The sequence below is a fragment of the Choloepus didactylus genome, chromosome 4 (assembly GCF_015220235.1).
Source record: "Choloepus didactylus isolate mChoDid1 chromosome 4, mChoDid1.pri, whole genome shotgun sequence".
NCBI classification, from domain to species: domain Eukaryota; kingdom Metazoa; phylum Chordata; class Mammalia; order Pilosa; family Megalonychidae; genus Choloepus; species Choloepus didactylus.
This window is the reverse complement of record NC_051310.1, coordinates 187,572,295-187,592,810: the sequence shown is the minus strand read 5'-3', so window position 1 is coordinate 187,592,810 and position 20,516 is coordinate 187,572,295. Positions and strand designations below refer to the sequence as shown.

Sequence of the window (20,516 nt, the reverse complement as noted above, 5' to 3'; positions counted from 1 at the left end):
GTTGTTTCCTCTGCCCAGAACATCCTTCTTTCAGATAATCCTATGGCTGGCCCATTCACCTCCTTTACGTCTTCATCATCTTCTTGGAGAGACCTTCCCTTGCAGCCTGTCTAAACCTGCTACATCTCCTTCTTCCTGAACACTTCCACATAGGTATTCACAGATATCTAAAACACAACAGGTAGTGGTCCATTGTGTGGATATACTACACTTTGTTTATCCATTCATGTGTTGATATACATTTAGATATTTTTTTCTTTATTAGAGAAGTTGTGGGTTTACAGAAAGTCATGCATAAAATACAGAATTCCCATGTACCACCCCACCACCAACACCTTTAATAAGTGTGGAGTATTAGGTACAATTAATGACAGCACATTTTTGTAGTTGTACTATTAACTATAGTCCATGATTTAACTTAGGGTTCACTGTGTAGCGTAGTTCCATGGATATTTTTTTAAAAATTTTTATCTGTTATCATATATACAATCTAACATTTCCCCTTTTAATGACTTTAGATATATATATTTTAGTGATGTTAATTATGTTCACAGTGTTGTGCTATCATCCCTACTGTCTATTAACAGAACACTTCCATCATTCCAGATAGAAACCCTGTACATTTTAAGGCTTAACCTTCCCATTCCCTATCCCCATCCCAACTGCTGGTAACCTGTATTCCTTGGATCTTTAATTCTTGGCTATTGCAAATAAAACTGCAGTTAATATTTGTGTAAAAGTCTTTGTATGGTAACCTGTATTCCTTTGGATCTTTAATTCTTGGCTATTGCAAATAAAACTGCAGTTAATGTTTGTGTAAAAGTCTTTGTATGAATACATAATTCCTTTTCTCTTGAGAAAATACCTAGGAGTATGATGGCTAGATTGGATAGTGGTGTATATTTAACTTTTTAAGAAATTGTCAAACTGTTTTCCTAAGTGCTTGTACAGTTTCACGTTTGCACCAGCAATGTGTAATAGTTCCAATTCCTCTTGCTAACATTCATTAGTTAATTTAATTTTATCCATTCTAATAGGTGTGAATGGTATCCTGTGGTTTTAATTTGCATTTCCCTAATTATAATGATGTTGAGCATCTTTAATGTTCTTATTTGCCATCTGTATTTCTTCTTTGGTGAAGTACCTAGTCAGTTCTTTTGCCTATTTTTTTCTTGAGTTGTTTTTTTTTCACTATTGAGTTTGAGAGTTCTTTATACATATTGAAACAAGGCCTTTATCAGATACATGCTCTGCAAAGATTTTCTTCCAGTCTGCAGGTTGTCCTTTCATTCTCTAAATAGTACATTTTGAAGGACAGAAGTTTTAAATTTTGATGGAGTCCAATTTATCTGTTTGTTCTTTTATGGATACTGCCTTTAATGTTGTATCTAAGAGATCTTTGCCCAAACCAGGGTTACATAGATTTTCTCCTTTTTTTTTTTTTGTCTAGAAGTGTTATAGTTTTAAGTTTTACATTAAGATCTGTGATCCATTTTGAGTTAATCTTCGCATATGGTGAGACCCTTTTTGTATAATTTTATATATTGTATGTTCTTTTTTTTTTTTTTTTTTCATTTTATGGCTATCCAGTTGTTCTACCACCATTGTTGAAAAGGCAATTACTGTGTGTCTTTATCAAAAATGAGTTTTCTTATATGTGTAGTTTTATTTCTGGATTCTCTGTTCTGTTCCACTAATTTTTTCTGCTGAGACAGGATTATGTCAATGCTACACTGTTCTGATTACTGTAACTTAATAATAATTCTTGAAATCAGGTGGTTTTAGCTCTCCAACTTCACTCATTTTCAGAGTTGTTTTGATTATTCTAGGACATTTGCATTTCCATAAAAATTGTAGAATCAGCTTATCAATTTCTACAAAAACACCTGCTGGAATTTTAATTGGGATTGTGTAGACTCTATAGATTTGGGAGGAAGTGACATCTTAACAATATTAAGTCTTTTGACTCATGAATAAAGTTTATGTTTTCATATTTAGCTCTTCTTTAATTTCTGTCAGCAATATTTTGTAGTTGTTAATGTATATCTTCAGAATGAAATTTGTTTTTTCTTTTTAAATTGAATTTTAACTCTTTTGTAACAAGAAAAATTCCATTATTTGTAATTGATGTTTTAAACATTTGCATCCTTGCAAAAATCCTTGGCAATGGATTGAAGAATTTGGCATAAATATGTCAGTCAGACTATGTAGCCAAAGGAATGTATTTCTTACTTGTACGGGTATATTAATTTCCTAGGATTGCTGTAACGAATGACCACAAACTTGGTGGTTTAAAACAACAGAAATTTATAGTCTTGTAGTTCCCAAGGCTAGAAATCTGTAATCAAGGTATTTGCAATGTTGATTCCTTCTGGAGGCTCTGAGAATCTGTTCCATATCTCTCTCCTGGCTTCTGGTGGTTGCCAACAGTCCTTGGAGTTCCTTGGCTTGTGGATATGCATTTCTCCAATCTCTGCCTCTGTCTACATGGTGTTCTCTCTGTGTATGTCTCTGTCTTCACACTGCCTTCTTATAAGAATACCAGTCGGATTCAGGGCCCATCCTAATCCAGTATGACCTCATCTTAACAAATTACATCTGTGAAGACCCTATTTCCAAATAAGGTCACATTCTGAGGTTCCAGGTGGATGTGAATTTTGGGGGGACTCTGTTCAATCCAGTACATCAGAAACACAAATAATAGTTGAGCAAGTGGACTAGCAAGATTTTTATTTGATTGTGAATATGGAGAACTGAAAAATATAAATTAAGAAGTAACATTTCTGTAACTTGTCAAATTAAGTAAACAATAATTTAAAATTAAAAGGTTTTTTATGTATATCTGTACATGGATATATAATATTATGACTATTCTATTTGCAGTGTATGTGCAGGGAAATACCTTCCGGCAATTTGAAAACATGGTGCAACTAAAATCAGGTCTGACTTGTTAATCTACTATTAAAGACTGAAAATTATTTTAATTGCTCTTTTTTTGATTAGTCTTTCGGAAAAATATGATAGGTAAGTTTGTTCTGATGTGGTAATTTTATGTTTACTGTCTCTTAGGGTGCTTGCTGAGACAGTAAATACTGTGAAGTACAAAGTATGTTTATCTTTGTCATCTTGATAATCCTATTAGAGAATTCATAGGTGGGATTTTAACATTGCATATTTATTTTATGATTTTTCATATTTGAAATTAATTTAAGAAGTTTGGCATAAGGAACTTTGAGGCTCAAAGTTAAAGTCACTTTTCAGGTAATTTACCAAAATCTTAATTGCAGGGAAAAAAAGTCCATCCCAGTTAGACACTATCTTAATTCTCATGTTTATTGTCCATTTGGATTTCTTCTTTTGTGAAGTGATGGTCCAAGTATTTTTTGTCCATTTTTTAAATTGGGATTTTAGACATTTCCTTTCCTATTCAATTTTTACAAGTTCTCTGTATATTCTGGATAGATATAAAGCCCTTTTGTTTATATGTGTTACATATGCCTTCACCAACTCTGTAACTTTTCTTTCTTTCTTTCTTTTTTTTGATGAACATAAGTTTTTAATTTTAATGTAGCTTATCAGTCCTTCCCTTTATGGGTAGTAATTTTTCAGTCCTGCTTAAGAAATCCTTCCCTATCCTGGAGTAATGAAGATATTAGCCTGTTTTGCATTATCTTTAGAACTTTATTGGGTTTTTTTTCTGTTGTTGTTGTTAGTTCTAAAATCCAGCTAGAATTGATTTTTGTGTAAAATGTGAAGTAGGGGTTGAATTTCATTTTTCTCCATATGGGTATTCAGTTGTCCCAGCACTGTTCATCTTCCCTTCCCTTCCATTGTCACGCAGCTCTACATTACCATCTTTGTTGTAAATCAAGTGTGCATATATGTGTAAGTCTGTTTCTGGAGTCTTTCTTCTGTTCCACTGATCTATTTATCTATCCTTATTCCAGTATCACATTCTTAATTACTGTAGCTTTGTAATAAATCCCAATAGCTAGTGGAGAAGTACTTGTACTTCTTTAAGAATATCTGATAATTATGGGAAGATGGTGGTATAGGAAGCTCCAGGAATCAATCCCTCTACCAAAGCAACTGTTGAACTGGCAAGGAGTGTCTGAATCAACTGTTTTGAAGCTCTGGAGTCTAGTGGTACACTATGCAGTATCCAGGAAGGAACGAAGGAAGAGGCTGGTAAATTGCAGTTAATACCAGTGAGTTCTACCCTCTCTGCAGTGGCTATGCTCCTTGATCCCTCATCCCCCAGCCTCTTGGTGGGCAGCAGTGGGGACTGCAGCTCAGGCTCCTGGTGCAGCTTGCTGGACCCAGGGTAGGATGTAAAGACCTAGACCGCCAAACTCCAAGAGGATGTGGTCTGATCGCTGATAATTGCTTTTGATTACCTCATTCATACCACTGGGGGCTGCCTCTGAGGATGACCACCCTTCCAACCAACCTTGGGCAAAGGCAGCAGAGGAATCTTAAAGACAGTAACCTTCCTCAAAACTATGGAAAACAATTAAAGGTCCACATTAACTGGACAAGTGTGGAATCAAGAAAAAACATCCTCAAAAGCCATATAAGAAACTCCTGGAGCTCTTGCTGGCCCCTCAACCCCTCCCTCCACAGTCCAGGGTAGAGCCAGCTTGAGATCCCATTGCAGATCCCTGGCCCTGTTCCAGGGGGAGCAGAGTGGCCCCTGTGTATATACTGCAGTGCCTGTAAGTCAGTGCCGGTCTATCCAGTGGAAGTCTGAGGAATTCAGTCCTGGAATTTGTCTCAGGCAGCCCTCCCAGAGTTTGTCCTGAGGGCAGAAAAATGGCTTGCAGACAGCTGGGACAATGTGAGAAACAATAAATCAAAGCAGCCTGGGTCCAAGGATGACCTGAATTTAGTCACACAAGAGAGCACCTGGGAGTAGAGGGATGTTCATTTGAACTTCAGTAAACTGTAAATTGGAATTCCGAAGGCCAGGAGCAAGCACAAGCCCAGGGAATGAAATAAACTCCTTGGCTCCAGGCAGGCTCAGATAAGACAGAGAAGAAATTGTACTTCACATTTGCCTCAGGCCCATCTTATTGACATGAGAGCTAGGCTCTGAAGAAAACCTCCAGCCAAAGCAGAGCCAATTTGCAAAGACTGTGAAAGGTGCTTTTTGCTTTGATTTGTTTGTTTTGATTAGCTCCTGGCATTCAAGAAAATCTCTGTCATATAATTAGCTGGATACAAACTTAAGGAACAGACAGCCCAGGGACCAAATCCCGGAGTAAACACTTTAAAATATTAAAATGTACACTATGTAATAAAAGATTACAAGACAAAGAAACAGGAAATGATGGCCTGTCCAAAGGAACAAGATAAAAATTGAGAAACCATCAATGAAGAAGACCAGACTAGAATTTGAACTTAGTGGACAAATACTTTAAAAATATGATCCTCAGAATACTCAAGGAGATAAAGAAAAACATGGAAAAAGAACTAAAGGATACAAGGAAAACAATGAATGAACAACTTGGAAATCTCTTCGAGATTCTTAACAGGAACCAAACAGAAATACTGGAGTTGAAGAGCACAATAATTGAAATGAAAAAATTCCCTAGACAGTTTCAACAGGAGATTAGAGGTGGCAGAATTAAAAATCAGTGATCTCAGAAGACAATTGAAATGATTCAGGCTAAGGAGCAGGAAGATAAAAGAATAAAAAGCAAACAGAGCCTAAGAGACCTGTGGGATATCATCAGATGTACCAATATATGCATTATGGGAGACTCAGAGAGAGAAAAAACAGAAAGGGGCAGAAGGAATATTCAAAGAAGTCATCATAGGAAACTTCCCAAATTTAGTGAAAGATATGAATATGCAAATTCAAGAAGCCCAATGAACTCCAGACAGGATAAACTCACAGAGAACCATGTCCAGACACATAGTAATCAAACTGACCAATGCCAAGGACAAGGAGAGAATTCTAAAGGCTGCAAGAGAAAAGCAATGACTTACATGCAAGGGAATCCTAATAAAATTAAGTTCTGACTTGTCATCAGAAACCATGGAGGCAAAAAGACAGTGGTATGAAATATTTGAACTGTTTAAAGAAAACAGTTGTAAACCAAGAATTTTATATTGGAAAGGCTTTCTTACAAGACTCAGGGGGAGATTAAGACATTTCTAGGTGAACAAAAGCTGCAGAAGTTTATTACCATTAGCCCTGCCCTATAAGCATTGCTGCAGGGCATTCTTCAGACTGAAAGAAAAGGGCACTAGACAGTAGATCAAAATGTCATAGAGAAAGAAAGACCTCTGGTAAAACTAACCTTATGGGTAATTTTAAATGCTAGTACTACTGTATATTTTGATATGTAACTCTACTTACAGGTTCTAAATGCAAATGCATAAAAAGTAATGATGAATCTGGTTTTGGATATGTAAGGTACAATGATATAATTGCAACAAGTTAAAAAGAAAAGTAGGGAGATGGAGGGGTAAAGGAAGAGTGTATGTGTATGCTATTGAAGTTATGTTGGTATCAAATCCAATATGACTGTTACATATTTAAGATGTTAAATTTTAACCCCATGGCAATCACAAAGAAAATGTATGAAAAATATATTTAGAAAGAAATGAGAAAGGAATCAAAATGATACAATACAAAAAATATATAAAAGGAGGCATTAACAGAAGAATTGAGGGTCAAAAAAGGTATAAGATTTACAAAGACAAAATAGCAAAAGAACAGGAGAGTACTTCATTATCAGTCATACCTCAGTCAAAAAGCAGAGATTGGCAGCATGGATAAAAAAGCATGACCCAACAATATGCTGTTTACCAGAGACTCATCTTAAATTCAAATACATAAGTAGGTTGAAAGTAAAAGGATGGAAAAAATATACATATAAAATTCAGGTAGTAAGCAAGAGAGTGCTGGGGTAGCTATACTAATAAAAGATAAAATAGACTTTAAGACAAAAACTGTTTTGAGGGACAAAGAAAGTCATTATTTATTGATAAAAGAGTCAATTCAACAAGAAGTCATCATACTTATAAATATATATGCACATAACAGCAGAATCCCAAAATATATGAAGCAAAGATTGACAGATTTGAAGAGAGAAATAGATGGTTTTACATTAATAGTAGGAGACTTCAATACACCACTTTCAATAATGGATAGAACATCTAGACAAACGATCAGTCAGGACATAGAAGACTTCACTAACACTCTAAACTAGCTAGACCTAACAGACTTATACAACACTTCACCCAACAGCAGTAGAATACACATTTTTCTCTAGTGCACAAGGATCCTTCTCCATGATAGACCATATGTTAGTTCACAAAAGAAGTCTCAGTAAATTTTAAAAAAATACTGAAATCATATAATGTATCTTCTTTGACCACAATGGAATGAAGCCAGAAATCAATAACAGAGGGGCAAATGGAAAATTAATAAATATGTGAAAATTAAACAATGTGCTTTTAAATGACCTATGGGTCAAAGAAGAAATCACAAGATAAATTAGGGAATATGTTGACATGAATGAAAATGAAAACACAACATACTAAAACTTATGGGATGCAGCAAAGGCACTGCTGAGAGGAAAATTTATAGCTGTGAATGCATACATTAAAAAAGAAGAAAGATTTCAAATTAGAGACCTTACCTCAAAACTTGAGGATCTAGAAAAAGAACAAACTCAACCCAGAGTGAGCAAAAGGAAGGAAATAAAGATTAGAGCAGGGATATATGAGATAGAGTATTAAAAAAAGAATAGAATCAACAAAACCAAAAGTTGGTTCTTTAAAAGATCAATAAAATCGACAAACCTTTAGCTAGACAGACAAAAAAAAAAAAAAAAAAAAAAAAAGAGGACACAAATAACTAATATCAGAAATGGAAAGGGGAAAATTACTACTGATCCCACAGAAATAAAAAGGACTGTAAAAGAATACTATGAACAACATACACCAACAAATTGGATGACCTACATGAAATGGACAAATTCCTAGAAAGATACAAACCACTTACACTGACTCAAGAAGAAATAGAAGCTCTCAACAAACCAATAATTAATAAAGAGTTTGAATCATTCATCAAAAACCTCCCAAGAAAAACTGGGAAAACTGGATGTCCATATGCAACAGAATGAAGGTGGACTCCTATCTCATATCTTATACAAAAATTAACTCAAAATGGATCAAAGAGCTAAATATAAGAACTAGAACTATAAAACTCCTGGAGAAAAACATAAGGAAGCATCTTCAGGACCTTGTTTTAGGCAATGGTTTCTTAGACTTTACACCCAAAGCACAGGCAGCGAAAGAAAATGTAGATGAGAGGGACTTCATGAAAATTAAAAACATTTTGCATCAAAGGAGTTAATCACAAAAGTAAAAAGACAACCTAAACAATGGGGGAAATATTTGGAAACCGCATCTGATAAGGATTTAATATCCAGAATATTTAAAGAAATCCTACAACTCAACAACAAAAAGACAAACAACCCTATCTAAAAATGGGAAAACTTCTTGAGTAGACATTTTCCAAAGAAGACGTACAAATGGCCAAAAAGCACCTGAAAGGATGCTCCCATCATTAGCCATCAGGGAAATGCAAGTCAAAAGGAAATACCATTTCTCACCCGCTAGAGTGGCTACTGTGTTTTTAAAATGGAAAATTAGGTGTTGGAGAGTATGTGGAGAAACAGGAGCACTTACTCATTGTTGGTGGAAATGTAAAAATGGTGCAGCTGTTGTGGAAGACAGTTTGGCAGTTCCTCAGGCAGCTAATTATAGAACTACCATATGACCCAGCTATCCTACTACCAGGTACATACCACAAAGAATTGAAAGCAGGGAGTTGAACAGATATTTGCACCCTGATGTTCATAGCGGCATTAACACAGTTGTTAAAAGATGAAAGCAACCCAAGTGTCCATCAGCAGTTGAATGGATAAACAAAATATGGTATTTACTTACAATGGAATATTATTCAGTTGTAAAAAATGAGTGAAGTTCTGATACATATGTCAACATATGAACCTGGAAGACATCATGTTGGGTGAAATTAGCCAGACATAAAAGGAAAAATATAATTTCACTAATATGAAATAATTAGAATAAGTAAACTCATAGAGTCAGAATTTCAATATAGGTTATCAGGAGCCAAGGTGGAGGTAGGGAAGTGGGAGTTAATGCTTCAATTTTACAGAGTTTCTATTTGAGTTGATGGAAAAGTTTTCTTAATGGATGATGGTGATGATAGTACAACATTGTGAACGTAACTAACAGCACTGAATAATATATGTGAATGTGGTTAAAAGGGCAATTTTAGGTTGTATATATGTTACTGGAATAAAAGTTAAAACAAAGAACCAAAAACCATAGGACTGTACAACAGAATGAATCCTAAAGTAAACCATGGACTATAGTTAATAGTACAATTATAAAAATGTTCTTTCATCAATTGTAACAAATGTACCATAGTATTGCAAGATGCTAATAATAGGGTAGTATATGTGAACTCTGTATATTATGCATGATTTTTCTTTAAACCTACAACTTTTCTAATAAAAAGAGAAAAGAACAAAAATGAGTATCTGACTGACTTTTCTTAGCCTTTTTCATTTCCATGTAAGTTTTGAAGTTATCAGTTTAAATAATTTATCTGTATATTGTTTTGATTTTCCTTCACGGGTAATCAAATCATCTGTAAATTTGTTTCTTCCTTTCCAGTTCTTATGCTTTTATTTCTTTTTCTTGCCATACTGCACTAACTAGGATCTACAGTACAATGTGGAATAGAAATTAAAGAGCAGGTGTCCTCGCCTTTTCTTAATCTCAGAAGGACAGCTTTCAGTGTTCACCTTTGACTATGATGTTTATTATAGATTTTTGTAGAGCTCCTTTACAAATTAAGGAAGTGCACTAAGAGGTTTTGTCATGAATGAATATTGAATTTTTCAGATGCTTTTTCTGCATCTACTAAGATGATCAATCATATGATTTTTCCCCTTTAATCTGTTAGCGAGATGATGAATTACACTGCTTGATTTTCCAACATTTAGCCAACTTTACATTCCTGGGGTAAACCCAGCTTGGTCATGTTATATAGTCTTTTCTGTGTATTATGGAATTCAGTGAGCCTTTTTGTTTTGTTTTTGCTTCTAGGTTTGTGAGTGAAATTGGCCTATAATTTTCATCTTTCTTTTTGGGTTTTTGTATGAAGCCTAACCTAAAAATGAGTTGGGGAATCTGTCTTATTTTTTTTCTATTTTCTGAGAGAGTTTGCTTAAAATTGGCTCATTTCCTCCCTAAATGTTTGATGACCTTGTTAGTGAAGCCATCTAGGCCCATATAATGGGCCATAATGCAAGTTATTCTAGAGTAATCACATTGCGGTCAGAAAACATAGTTTCTATGATTTCAAACAGATACTTTTATACCAATGTTCATAGCAGTATTATTCACTGTAGCTAAAATGTGGAAACAACCCAAGTGTCCATCAACAGATGAATGGATAAACAAAATGTGGTGTGTGTGTGTGTATACACAGTGGAACATTAGTCAGCTGTAAATAGGAATGGAGTTCTGATACATACTATTGATACATACTATATAACATGTATGCTAGGTGAAATAAGTCCAAAACAAAAGGACAAATATTGTATAATTCTACTTAAATGAAATATCTAGATAGGCAAATTCATAGAGACAGAAAGTGGATTAGAGGTTACTAAGAGCTGGGGGGAGGGGAAATGGAGAGTTTTTGCTTTAGTGGTGTGGAGTTTCTGTTTGGGGTGATAAAAAAGTTTTGGAAACGGTTGATGGTAATGGTGGCACAACATTGTGAGTGTAATTAATGCCAATGAATTGCACATTTTTAAATGGTTAAAATAGCACATTTTGTACTATATGTATTTTATCACAATAAAATATTTTTTAAAAACAAATATACTTTTAAATTCTTAAGGTCAAAGAAGAAACCATAATGGATGTTAGAAACATTTTTGAACTGGATGATTAGAAAAATATATCATAATCTGTAGCTTTTATACAAAAATAATCTTAAAGGAAATATACATATTAGAAAAGAAGAAAAATTGAAAATAATGACTTAAGTAACTGTCTAAAGAAGTTAAATAAAAAAACAGCAAAACTAGAAGAAATAATGAAGATGAAGCAGACATAAATAAAATATAATACAAATAAAAAATGGAGAAGATAAACAAAACCCAAAGTTGGTCTTTGAAAAGTTTAATAAAATTTTTAAACCTTTGAGAGACTGATCAAGAAAAGGAATGAATGCACAAATAACTAACATTAGGAATGAAAGGAGGGACTTCTCTGTAGATCCTATAGACTTACAAAATATAAGGGGCAACAATGAACAGTTTTTGCTAAATTTTGATCATTTAGATGCAATGATCAATTTCATGCTATTTTCTTTGTGAGAAGATTTTTAATTACTGAGCCAGTTTTTTCAAAATAATTATGAGAACTATTCAAGTTTTTAATTTCTTTTTGTATCAGTGGCATTGACATCTTTCTCCTACAGCATAAAAACTTAGCACAATACTTTTCTCATTCATCCTTTCAACAAATGCTTATAGGACACCTATTAAGTGCCCGGCACTGTTGTTTACCTTTCTCCTGATATCCAGTCAGATGGGATTATTTTGGGGGACAGATTACTAGGCTCCAACTTTAAGAAACTTAACAATGACAGAAAGGCTCAGCGTGGCCACATGGTGACAGTAAGGAGCATGTGCCATTGTAAAAGAAAGCTGATTAGCACCTACTTCACAGACCAGCTCTATAATTTATAAAGTATACAGTTTGTAAAATGGTACATCTACTGCTGGGATTCATGACCCAGTGTTCATAGACTCCTGTTGGATCTATTAGTTGACTTCAAAGCATCCATGATTCCCGCGAAATTGTATAAAAAATTTTGTTATGTATATGCTTTTTGGTGGTAGGAAAGAAAAGGTTCAGTGGCTTTCAATAGATTTTCAAAGGGTGGAGGTCTAAAAAAGTTTAAGAACCACTGCTTTGTATTTTAAGAAAAGTTCACAGAGACCATCAAATATAGGCTTTTTTTTTCCCATTTTTATGCTTTTTGTCTGCATACTGGTAAACATTCTATAAAATATTATTAATTATGTATAAAATTCTCTTTGACTTTTGTTCAGTATGTTTTATTTTGCCAGTCCTTTAACTGAGAACTTTTTTTTAAAGGTTCAGGAGCAAGTACATCCCAATCTCTCAGCTAATGAAGAGTCTCTCTATTATATTGAAGAGCTGATTTTTCAGCTGCTTAATAAATTATGCATGGCTCAACCAAGGACTGTTCAAGATGTGGAGGTAAAAACTATTTTGTTATTTCAAAAAGTAACTGAACCACTGTGCAAATTAATATTTGTATCTAAGTCTTTAACATTCTAAAAATTATTGTATAAACAAAAACCATTGAAATTATTTGTGATATATATGGTCAATTCATTTTCGACAAAGATGCCAAAGCAATTCAATGGGGAAAGGAAAGTTTTTCAGCAAAAAAAGTGGTAGAACTGGAAAAGCTTATGGAGAAAAATAAACATTGAAATCTGTCTCACACAGAAATTAATTTAAGATAGATCATAGCCTTAAACATAAAAGCTGAAACTATAAAGTTTGAGAAAGAAAATTTAGGAGTATGTCTTCATGACCTGGGGTATGTTACTGGACCAAGGAGGTGGATTCTTTTGCCTGATGTGCTCAAATGACCAATTCCTGAGATGCTGGGGTTTCAAAGAGAAGAAGAGTTTTATTTCTATGCACGAAGCAGATCAGATGGCCTGTTAGTCCAAAACTGGTCTCCCAGAACTGCAATAATCCCGATAGTTTTATAGTATCAAAAGCTGGGCAGGTTTTAGCATAATGAGTGCAGTGGCCCCAGATGATGTATTTAGAAGTGATCTAATTATTGAGCATATGCAGATTGATTACATGCTTAGTCACAGAACATATGTAAGGAAATGGCGGCCTTAATATGATGATGGGTGTGATTTTAGTATTATAATGAGGTGTAGGTGGCTTGTAGGTTAAAATCTAAGCTATTGTGCATGTTAGGCAATCCATTTTGATTAGATCCAGCTTTAGTTATCAAGATAACTTTGAAATTGGGGTGGGTTAGTTCTGGGCTGACCCAAGACCCTTCATTAATAAACATTAGAGACTGTCTTTAGTGATCATAAGACTTTAAAGTTGAAAAACTGGATAAGTGGGTACAAACGAAGGTTAGTCACAAGGTTTTTACAATCACAAGGGCACAAGCTAAAGGCTATAGAGTCATTATCAGAGATCAAGGCAGTTGGATTACAGTTCAGGTTTCAGGTATTTCCCTCTGTCTACTCTAATAGACCAGAAAGTAAAAAGGAATATCTATATAATGGTTCAGTAATCATAATCAATCCTTAAATCCTAACTTCTTGGTTACAACTAGGCAAATATTTTTCAAGAAGGTACTCAAACACAATAACTATTAAAGAATAAAATTGGTGAGAATAACAAAAGTGTAAATTACAGACTAGGAGAAGATATTTGCAATAGATACTCCTGACAAAGGACTTCTATCCAGATTATACTGAAATTTCCTATAAATCAATTACAAAAGACAATCTCCTCCCCCAAATGGACAGAGATCTTGAGCAGAATGAGTAAAATATTGTGGTAGATTCATAAAGTGGAATACTACTCAATAATATGAAGAAAGAACAAAATGTTGGTATATGCAGTAACATAGCTGCAATTCACAGACATTATAAAGAGGAAAATAAAACACATAAAAATGCGCATTGTATGATTCCATTTATATGAAGTTGAGAAATAGCTAAAATCAGTGGTGATAGAAAGCAAGATGGTGGTTACCTATGAGGGAGAAGATCTACAAGGGGTCACGGAAAACTTTCTGAGGTGAAAGAAATGTTCTGTGTCTTGAATGGGGTGGAGGTTACATGGTTGAAAGAAGCATTTATCAAAACTCATTGGATTTTACACTTTAGATCTGTGGGTTTCACTGCATATAAATATTACTTCAATAAAAAATTAGTGTAAATCCTAAGGATATTTGCTCATTAATTAAGGAAAGATATGCCTCTAAAAGAGTATCTGTGAATTAGTGTTCAATTTTTTGTTTTGGTTCTGTTACATAGGAGTGTTTTTAGGCTTTCAGAAATATCTGTTAATTCCGCTTTCAAAAAATTACATTTGTGGTGTACTGCTTACATCGCCTTTCTTTTGATTGTTTCTGTAATAAGGCAGTAACTAACAGTGTAAAGGAAAATCTTAATTTAGAGTGATTGAGCTATTAAGATTTTCAGAGATTCTTAGAATCAAAGTATTTGTTTTCCTGTTCTGTGCTATAAGATTTGGACATCAAATAAATATAATAAAACATATTTTTTAATAGTTAAATATACTAAAAACTGAATATATAATTTAAAAAATAGGAAACCCTGCGAAAATGGAGTTTGATTCAGTTACCAGTTGTTCTCATTATTCTTGCTAATACCAGTTAGATTTAAGATTCGAGGAACCACAATGGTAACCTACGTTGCTTAGTTTTTGCCAAGAGCTGTATTTCTTTAAGCCATTCTGAACTCCTCCACCTACTTGGTCTTCCAAGAAGTACGTGATATCTGTTCTTCTAAATTCTTCTCTATATTTGAAGATCTAATATTAGCAAAAGGAGAGTGGCTACATAATAATTACTAATAATGAGTTAACAACTTTTACTAGGTAATTAATTTTAACCTTAGAACCTTACTATAAAATCAGATACATTATTTCATGTTAGCTTTAGACTATCATATATATTATTACTTTTTCCTCTTTTTAGTTCCTTCTTAATTATGCTTACTCTGAAGCCTTTCTAACTTTTAGTTTCTCTTTATCCATAGAAACTATGTAAAAAAATCACAGTTCTGTTGATCTTTTTTTAAACCAAAAGAATTCATTTATTATAGGAATCAGAACATATTATGTCACTAAGGATAGTGATAAAGTTGAATTTTGTGTGAATCTCCTATCTATGAGCATTTTTATGAAACTTATACTAAAACAGAACTGCTATAATTTGAACAGGAACGAGTTCAAAAGACCTTTCCTCATCCAATTGATAAATGGGCTATTGCTGATGCACAATCTGCTATAGAGAAACGAAAACGAAGAAATCCTCTCTTACTGCCTGTGGACAAAATCCATCCTTCATTGAAGGTAATAAAAATATTAAGCATTGGGGGAATTCTTTATAACAAATAATACTTTATTTGTATACTCTTGGCATATAAAGTATTTTTATAGCATGGTCTATGTTAATGTGTATGCAAATACATGGGTGTTTTATACATACACATACACATGTATGCATGCATGCATACATTTGTATATATTTCTTAATGTGTGCACAAAATAAAGATAAATATACTCTGATGAAATCAGATTGTCTTTCAAATAGTATTACAAGTTAATGATTATAATAATGCATCTTTGTAGAATCTTCCAATGATTGCTATCCCTGACTGATTCCTATGTAGTAGACAATGACTCAGCATTTTTATTAAGAAAATACATGTGAAAAACTATTGTAAATTCAGAACTGTTTTTAAATTAATCTCTATTTTTTATAGATTCCTTTATTTACCTTTGAAAAGTAGGCTAGGTAATATTATTTAATCTATAAAAATATACTTGGTGTACATGGATTTGAAGACCCCTTTCTATAAATTTCAAACACCCCCCTCCCCTGCTATACATACATCTTCCCTTCGGTAGGAACCACTTTAACTAGAGAATTCTGGTTAATGACGATCCTTGAAGATAGCAGATACTTGTCAGATGGGTTTTGGATAATATATTAGGAGGCTTTCAATGAAGTCCAGCCCAAGATTTCTACTTTAGAATTAATTATCTATTTGCTTGATAGCAAAGGCAGATTTGCAATATTAGACGTCTCTTTCCAAAAAAAAAAAGCCCCTGATCCTGGGTATAAAGGCTCATTTTATATCCTATGGTAAACCTAAATTTAGACATTTAACTTATAGAAAGTTTTTTATAAGCAAAATATCAAATAGGGATTTTTAAGTGTTGATACTTTACAGTGCTGTTTTTTGGAATTAAATGATTTTTTTTCCCGACAGGAAGTTTTAGGGTACAAAGTGGACTACCATGTCTCCCTTTATATTGTGGCTGTACTAGAGTATATCTCAGCTGATATTTTGAAATTGGCTGGTAATTATGTTTTTAATATCCGACATTACGAAATATCTCAGCAGGACATTAAAGTGTCAATGTGTGCAGATAAGGTAAGTGTTGAAAAGCATTTAAACCTACTTGAATAGTAGTTACTATATGTCATTCTGCCTCCATCCTTTTTTTTTTTTTTTAATTATTAAATTCAGTTTTATTGAAATACATTCACACACCATACAATCATCCATGGTATACAATCCACTGTCCACAGTATGATAACATAGTTATGTGTTCATCACCACAATCTATCTCTGAACATTTTCCTTACATCAGAAAGAACCAGAACAAGAATAAAAAATAAAAGTGAAAAAAGAACACCCAAATCGTCCCCACATCCTACCCCATTTGTCCTTTAGTTTTTATCCCCATTTTTCTATTCATCCATACACTAGATAAAGGGGGTGTGATCCACAAGGTCTTCACAATCACACTGTCACCCCTTGTAATCTATTATTATATGATTGTCTTCAGGAGTCCAGACTGCTGGGTTGGAGTTTGGTAGTTTCAGGTATTTACTTCTAGCTATTCCAATACATTAAAACCTAAGAGGTGTTATCTATATAATGCATAATGCCTCCATCCTTTTTATGCATGATTATAAAAGTAATATTACAATTCCTGGAATTGGAAGATAGAAAAATGCTGGCTTTTAGAGACTAACCATGATATTTCTGGGGTTTTGGGTGTGTGTGTGTGTTTGTTTTTAACATACGGCAGGATGGGAATCTTTTATTTTTTTCCCCATCAAGAATCTTTTCTTCAGAAAATACATCCAAAACCTCAATCCAGTTTAAGAAAATAATTTTTAAGGGCTTTGTATTTCTAGAAAGAGAGTACGCAAAGTTCTACTCACATACTTTTAAGTATAAGAAGTAATTTTGAAAAAGATACTTTGGTTTCACACAATAATTTAGTGGGGCACAGGTAGAGAGAAAGAGGCTGCAATGCCAAAGTTACCCCCTTCTGATAATTTTTTTTTTTTTTTTTTTTTTACATATCTGTCTTCCTGGCTGTGAGCTCCTTGAGGGAAGGAATTGAGTCATCTTAAAAGTTTCTTCTCTTTCCTCTCCTCCTACCTTTTCTCCTTTTCTCCCTTACTTTTTTAATGAACAGTTTTGCGGATCTGTTACATGCCAGTCATTGCACAGAGCACTGAAGATACAACACTGAATAAGACAGCAATCCCTATATTAGAAGGAATTTATTTTAGTGGGAAATAAATTTATTTTTAACACATAGCACAATGTAATAAAAACTACTGTAGAAATAAGTTCGAGGTTCAGTGGACAAAGTGATCAACTCTGGCATGGGGGAGGCCAGGAAGACTTCATAGTAACTAGGTGTCTGAGGGGTAAGTGAACTCTAGGATTTGGCACATGCCACTGATTTTCAACCTTGACTGCACATCAGAATTACCAGGAAAGTTTTTAGAGCATACTGGTGCCTGCATCCTATTCCCAGAAATTCTGATTTAAGTGGCCTAGGTTGGGCCTCCAAGCCTCAGTATTTCTGGAAAATATCCCAGTGGATTCTGATGCGCCGTTAGGATTGAAATCTATTGTGCTATGCCATAATTTCAAATGTGATTTTTCACTTACATTTTATAGTTGAAAACTCTTGTTTTGAAGTCTGTTTTGACTTCAAAATTATAATTACATATTAATATTTTAACTTTGAAATTATCTCATACTTATAGAAAAGTTGCAGTACAATACAAAGTACTGCACATCCCCTGCTATTTAAGAGAAAGTTGTCAGCATAGTTTAGTGTATCCTACCAACATGAATGTTCTCTTACATAACCACAGTGTAACAATAAAAATCTAGGGAATTAATATTGATAATACAGCGTACCAACTTATCTTTAGATCCCACTCAGGTTTTGCCAGTTGTGCCATAATGTCCTTTATAGCAAAATGACCCAGTCCAGAACCATGTATTGTATTTAGTTTTCTTGTATCTTTTTTCTCCTTCAATCTGCAACAGTTTCTCAGTCTTTCCTTAACTCTTAAGACCTTGATTCCAGACCTTGATTCTTTAGCAAATTACAAGGCCAGTTATTGTTTAGAAAGTCCTTCAGTTTGGGTTTTTCTGATACTTTCTCTTGATTAGATACAAGTTATGGGTCAGAGACGTGATGCTGTACTCTTATTGCATTTCTCCCATGGCACATTTTATTTGTTCATGACTGGTGATGTAGTGATCAGAGTGATCACCGGATTATCTGCCAGGCTTCTCTGCTGGGAAGTTACTCTCCTCACTTGTTTTTCTTTTTTCTTTTTTTAATACAGCAGTTATAGGTTTCCGGAAAAATTATGCAGGAAATACAGAATTCTCCACACCCACAGTTTTCCTTATTATTAACATTTTACATTAGTATGGTAACTTTGTTATAATTGATGAAACAATATTATAATTACACTGTTAACTGTAGTCCATAGTTTATATTAGGGTTCACTCTTTGTGTTGCATAGTCCTATAGGTTGGTTTTTTTTTTTCTGGTAACATATATACAACCTAAAATTTTCCATTTTATTCACTTTCATACATACAATTCTGTGGTGTTAAACTCTTTTCCCTTTTGTAATTAATAAATGTTTTGTGTAATATTTTGAGACTGTGTAATATACTGTACAACACATTTTTAATTTATTCATTTGTTTACTTCAATGTAAACTGATGGATTCTTATTTTATCCAGTGGACCATAATCTATTATTTTGATGCTCAAAATTGTCCCAGTTTTAGCCATTGGGAGCTTCTTCAAATTGACTTTTCTATCACTATTATTCTTTTAGTATTTGATTTCTTTTGACACAAGATGTTCCAGGTTCACCTTGTTCTTTAGCTGCTGCTCTAAGCCCTGGAATTAGCCATTTCTCTAAGAGAGCCTGGTTCTTTTTAGTGGAGAATAGTAATTAGAAACCGGCATATGGGTGCTAGACCAGCTTGTTGCCATTGGGGTGTCACTGCTTGGTCTCTTGAGGCCAGTTATGGAAGATATATATATGTTTGTGTGTATATATATGTATATGTAAATATGTATGTATATTTGTGTATTTGGTGTGTGTATAATATAATGTATAGACACACACATATACATACATTTATATTTATTTCTGTATCTATCTTTTTATGAATTCACTGGTATCTCCAATCCAAATTCAATACCATAGGGTTCATTTTAGCCTCCCTTTTTCATATTTTAACTCCCTTCTCTGAGAGTGAGAAACCTAGTCCCCATTTTTCTTAACATGTTTTCTTATTCTATCAGTCCTCCTATATGTAACCAATCTCCCATCACTACTAGCAGGCCCTTTTCCCTCCTCTGGTATAGGTACCCTCCTTAACTCTATTTTAGCTTTGAGACTCTCCCTTTGAATGCACCCTCCTTACCCCACGCAAGCTCTGACAACCCAGTTTTGTTCTGCTGCTACTGCCTCCCTTATTCCCCCAATGTGGATGCCATACTCACCTATTGGGGTTCTGACACATCATGCTGGGTCACCTTCCCATGCAAATGCTCTCCTTACCCCGGTTGGGCTTCAACACCATGCACCAAGCTACCCAATCATGTGGATAGTCTTCTTACCCCAGTTGGTCTTCAAGATCCTGTATCAGTATATACTCCCCTGAAACCCTCCTTATTCCACTCAGGTTCCAGTACCCTGAAATGGGCCACCACAGCTTTTCCACACCCTACCCTGCAGGAATTCCTACCCAGTAGCCTTTGGACAGAATTGTTGAGGAAGTGGGATGTATTTATAATGTATTTGAGGCTTACCTTTTCCATGACTCTTTTAAAAGACAAAAGCAGTTAAATTTTAAATAATCATATGGTTTCAGAATTAGAAAAGACTGAATCTTCACAACAAACTGACTGGTGATCACACAACCTCCATTTGGGTACTGGAGAACTCATTTCTCACAAGACAATTCATTCTACTTTTTGTAAAATTCTAATCAGTTGAAATTTCTTTCTCATACAAACCTAAATTGGCATCCCTGTTAACTTTCATTCACTAATTCTAGTTCTGTCTTCTGGACTACATGAAATAAGATAAACTATTTTTCAGAATAAGCCATTCAGTTATTTAAAGCTTGTTCCCATGTCCTCAATCTTTACCTTTCAAGGCCTTTAAAAAAATGTTCATGTGACATGATTTTCAGGTCCCCTTTGATATTGCTCTTAGACTGTGATTTCTAAAACTAAAGACACAGTCCAGGTTTGGTCTGA

General features: G+C 34.1%; 1 protein-coding gene across 1 annotated transcript in view; it reads left to right on the top strand.

Moving 5' to 3' along the window:
* The window catches only part of SOS2 (SOS Ras/Rho guanine nucleotide exchange factor 2), a 104,589-nt gene that overhangs the window by 8,283 nt on the left and 75,790 nt on the right, over nt 1-20,516 (top strand). Inside the window, 3 exon segments of the mRNA XM_037834970.1 lie at nt 12,229-12,354; nt 15,115-15,246; nt 16,170-16,334. Of these exon segments, the coding sequence (XP_037690898.1) occupies nt 12,229-12,354; nt 15,115-15,246; nt 16,170-16,334 (423 nt within the window).